This window comes from Protomyctophum parallelum, assembly GCF_964188405.1.
Source record: "Protomyctophum parallelum genome assembly, chromosome: 21".
NCBI lineage: Eukaryota > Metazoa > Chordata > Actinopteri > Myctophiformes > Myctophidae > Protomyctophum > Protomyctophum parallelum.
This window is the reverse complement of record NC_139713.1, coordinates 1,750,163-1,755,260: the sequence shown is the minus strand read 5'-3', so window position 1 is coordinate 1,755,260 and position 5,098 is coordinate 1,750,163. Positions and strand designations below refer to the sequence as shown.

At 40.2% G+C, this 5,098-nt stretch overlaps 1 protein-coding gene across 1 annotated transcript in view; it reads right to left on the bottom strand.

Moving 5' to 3' along the window:
• The window catches only part of LOC310879563 (homeobox protein orthopedia B-like), a 15,390-nt gene extending 10,798 nt beyond the window's left edge, over positions 1-4,592 (bottom strand). Inside the window, exons 1-3 of the mRNA XM_083794338.1 lie at positions 4,491-4,592; positions 2,971-3,312; positions 2,765-2,940 (exon numbers count right to left, since the gene is read on the bottom strand). Of these exons, the coding sequence (XP_083650464.1) occupies positions 2,765-2,940; positions 2,971-3,312; positions 4,491-4,569 (597 nt within the window). The 5' untranslated portion in view covers positions 4,570-4,592. The remainder of the gene's footprint in view (positions 1-2,764; positions 2,941-2,970; positions 3,313-4,490) is intronic.
• Between the last annotated feature and the right edge of the window lie 506 nt (positions 4,593-5,098).

Below are 5,098 nucleotides of genomic sequence, written 5' to 3'. Positions count from 1 at the left end.
TTGTAGGTCTGCTATTCTCTTTTTTTTTTTAATCGCGAAAATGTGTCGCAAATCTTTGACTATATATATTATTTCAGAGTGAACGTTTTTAACTCAAATCTTTGCGCTTCTGCTTCTGGTTCCAAATGCAGATAATTCTGGGTGTCCTTGACATGAAACAGTTTGAGACATATATATATATAGAAACATGAGGTTTTATCAGAAAACTGTCAGGATTTAGAAGACATTTGTAGAACCGTCCTCAGCGTCTTAAATGGAATATAATCATTTCAAACATGAGACATGCCGTCATGATTAACGCAAGACCATAAAATAAGGCTCCGGTCTCCCTTATCAAACAATATATAGTGTCTCATTCGGTCATAAATCAATTAAAATAAGGCTCCGGTCTCCCTTATCAAACACTATATATGTCTCACTCGGTCATAAATCAATTACAAAGCACTAAAAGCAGTAAAATATCATTTATTTTACGCTCCGGTTGTTGTGACGATATTAGACATTAAACGACATGAAATATTAACCCATTACGGCAAAGCATCAGATAGATTTATGAGGGTTGGGCTGGTCAAAAATAACAGATGTGTACAAGCTAAAAATAACAGATGTACAAGCTAAAAATAACAGATGTATACAAGCTAAAAATAACAGATGTACACAAGCTAAAAATAACAGATGTACAAGCTAAAAATAACATATGTACAAGCTAAAAAATAACAGAAGTATAAGCTCAAAATAACAGATATACAAGCTCACAGCGCTGTGAGATATCTGCTATATTTTAGAACAATTTTGGAAAGATCTTTAAAGTGACAAAGAACTGTCCCAATTTCAAACAGTTTTTGTATTGTTATTTTATTATCATTATATTTTGACCCTTTCTTTGGCAGTCAATGTAAACGCGCATGTTTTATCATGTCGATATAAAAGCTCATTGTTTTAATTGAAAATCGGAATTGGTTTTTAGATTAAGGCTTTTGTACATTCGTCGTCCTCAAGCAATGAATTGTTTTACTTTATTTAAGGCTATTCTTTATGTATTTTTTTGCTTTGTTGTATATTGTCTCACCGGTATGTTATTTAAATACTAAGATGGTATAAATATGCATAAAAATGTCAGCTATAAGTAAGGCTTCAGGCAGCCTATACTCCCACAAAGAACTACAACTGTAGTCATTGTATAAATGTGTGTTATTTTATCTCCTTTGAAATGACCGAATGAACCCCATGAAGTGTCACCCAGCTTTATAACCACGAACATTACTTTATACTTTAGCTATTTAAAAAAACAAAATAAACATTGCGGAAATGTGTCGCAAATATTAATAGAAACATCGTTTTATTTTAGAAAACTGAAAACTGTTCTATAGGATTTAAGAAAGGTTTTTATCATGGATGGATGATAAAATGAACCATAAAGTGTTGGTTGTCTAGACTAGAGCTCGAGGTCTAGACTAAGACCTAGTCTAGACTTTAGAGGTCTCAGTCTCGAGGTCTAGACTGAGACCTAGTCTAGACTTTAGAGGTCTCAGTCTCAACATGTCGGTTTATTTCCCTCCTTCGGGACAAACGGTCCAGCTAACAGCCTCTCTCCTCAGTGTGAGGAGTTAGTTGTAAAAGTCTTCTGAAGGAGTCTAGGGACTATTATGTCCATGGTGTAGGAGTCAAAGTGTCTTCTGAAGGAGTCTAGGGACTATATGTCTAGGTGCAGGAAACAAAGTGTCTTCTGAAGGAGTCTAGGGACTATTATGTCCAGGTGTTGGAGTCAAGGTGTCTTCTGAAGGAGTCTACTATACAGTATGTAAAGTCCTCACAGTCACACCCAGACTGGGACAGATTCAAGAATATATATCTATATTTAACACTGTAAATAATGTAAATGTAAATACATTTGCCCAATATATCAAAATACAAAAAAAAAAAACATTCTAAAATAATTCAATTCAATTCATATATAATGAAAGTGGGGCATTACTGCCGTTCAATAAAACACAGTCATTAATTAAAAGAACGATTTAATTTCTATACCCGTAATATTTAAACCAGAGGTATTTTGAATAACACACCATTTATATTTATAGTCTTCTGAAATGTTTTATTCTTAGTCTTAAATATAAAAACCTTATAGTCTGTTATAGTATGTATGTAACTGATATACAGTCAACGAATTGAGCACTCATGGTGGCGGGTCTATTATGTTATGTCAGGGTAGTCAGACCGGTCGGAGCGGGCCAGGGCCAGATTAACACCTCTGAGGGCCCCTGGGCACTGAAGCTAGAAGGGCCCCCATCACGCACACGCAACATTTTGGCTGTTTTGGGGCTGCTTTAGACACAATTGCACTTTTCACTCACACTCATCTTTTTAGACACCATTTATTTCATTCGGATTAGCAGGGAAATTATCTGTGGAACTTTTTTTTTTTTTTTGAGGGGCCCCTGGTGCCCATGGGCCCCTGGGCACGTGCCCAAAGTGCCCATATGGTAGATCCGGCCCTCTAGCGGGCTCTATTGGTGTCAGGGTAGGAGGTCGTATGGAGGGTCTATGGAGGGTCTTATGGAGGGTCTTATGGAGGGTCTTAGGGTCTTATGGAGGGTCGTATGGAGGGTCTTATGGAGGGTCTTATGGAGGGTCTTATGGAGGGTCTTAGGGTCTTATGGAGGGTCTTATGGAGGGTATTATGGAGGGTCTTATGGAGGGTCTTAGGGTCTTATGGAGGGTCTTATCATGGAGGAGGGTCTTATGGAGGAGGGTCTGGTCTTACCTGCACTCTGCTCTCCGTGAGGCCGACCCGCAGCGCCAGTTCCTCCCGCATAAAGATGTCGGGGTAGTGGGTCTTGGCGAAGCTGCGCTCCAGCTCGTTGAGCTGCGCCGGGGTGAAGCGCGTCCGGTGCCGCTTCTGTTTCTGCGCCTGGCTGCTGCTTCCTCCTCCTCCTCCTCCTCCTCCTCCTCCTCCTCCTCCTCCATTACTGGTGTTATTAGAAGTATTAATATGCATCTGTTTGTCCTGCTCCTTCATGTTGTTGTTGTTGTTGTTGTTCGTTCCTCCCGTGCTGAGTTCGTCCACGCCGCCGGGGGGAAGCATGGTGGCTCCCTCCACGTCGGGGCCCCCCGTGGCCCCCCCGTGGCCCGTCCCCGGCCCTCCACCATGCCCCGGGGGGCCCCCCTGCAGCTCGGGGCCCCCCGTGGGGCCTCCGTGGCCCCCGGTGTCCGCTCCTCCCCCTCCTCCCCCCCCTCCCCCTCCTCCCTGCAGGCGGCATTTATTCAACACGTCTCGGTGGTTTAGAAGCTCCGCGGCGGCATCTTTCATCCCTGATCCCGCCAGAGAAAGAACAGCAAACAAACAAACAATGAATAAATAAATAAATAGTTTTTAACAGTTTCGGACAAATCAATCCTGAAATTATTATTATTATGAAATGTACTATTTTAGTCATTTAGTGATTTACAGTATAAAGACTTAGAGATAGCATTTGATACAGACTTATAGCATGTTATGTAGACAGCACTATAATTGCATTGTATGTAGTCATAGCACGCCATAGTACATAATGTATAGCATAGTAGTATAGATGTATAGTTTATATGTATAGTTTCATTATATAGATGTTCCACTGTTACTTTCTTAGCTTACGCATGTTTCATGATAAATGTTTTTATGTGATGTATTCCCATGCTTTTTGTTCTTGCTTAATGTAAATCGCTCTGGATTAAGAGCGTCTGCTAAATGCCTAAATTGTAATTTGTAAATTGCAAGAACACATATTAATACTTCACATATAGAAATAGTCATCTAAGAACCTGACAGTGGAATATTCTAACTATATATGTTTATTATTGTGTGTTATGCCTTTTGGATTAATGGGTAAATAAATAAAAGCATTAAATAAATTAACAGCATGTTTGTATATAGAAGCATTTGTTTTTATAATTGTTTACAATTATTGTTGTGAAATATAGTTGACTTTATAGTCAAATAAATGGCAGATATCCTGTCTCCATTACAGCTCCAAAATGAACGTGCGTAAAATCAATTTTTTAAAACATTTATACATTTAAATGTAACTGTGTTAAATGCAGTTATTTTGTTACAATCTATATAAACCCGCATCACAGCATGATAAATATATAGCCTTGAATGCTCCGACATATAAATTAAAACAATGTATACATTTCCAAATGTAAATTTAAATGACAATCTGTGAGGATATGAGATAAATACAGTTATATTACAATCATAAGAAACCCATGCAATTGTGTATGAATCTAACGCCCTTTTTTAAAGTTTAAAACAGGCTTAATTATAAATTCGATCACATCGACAATTCCACGAAAAATAAATCAAATTACGCACTAATGCAACACTAATACACCCCCCCCCCCCCCCCCCCCCCCCCTCCTTTCCAATGGATTAAGTTTAATTTCGGCGCCAAATCAAAGCATTCATCAGAGTTTCATAAACAAATGGATATAAATGTTATAGAGCTTACAGTAGAGCTGGAGAGTAGCGGCGTTTGGAGCCGAGAACTCACCGAGCCGCGCGTCCAGGAGGTCGGCGTGGGAGAGCATGGCGCACCGCTAAACTCTCCCCCTCGCCCCCCCCCCCACGGCACACACACACACACACACACACACACACACAAACTAATAAAAAATATATAAAAAATAAAGCACTCTATAACTTTTAACCTGTTTAAAGACATATATAGAGTCCCTAAATGAAAGCAAATTCACTTTGTGCTTTAAGAGGGAGGGTCTTTCATTATAATGTCTGTTAGGACAGGAAGGTGGTCCTGCCAAGCACCACGGCCAATCAGCGGAGAGGGCCGGGGCCACAGCCAATCGGGAGAGAGGGCCGGGGCCACAGCCAATCGGGAGAGAGGGGCTGGGGCCCGGCCAATCAACGTCACACGTCCGCCGCTAAAAAAAACTCCTTTCATTCCTCCTCGTTCAAACTTAATTGGCTTTGATTTCTTCTGTAAATTACACGATTTAATGTGTGTGTGTGTGTGTGTGTGTGTGTGTGTGTGTGTGTGTGTGTGTGTGTGTGTGTGTGTGTGTGTGTGTGTGTGTGTGTGTGTGTGTGTGTGTGTGTGTA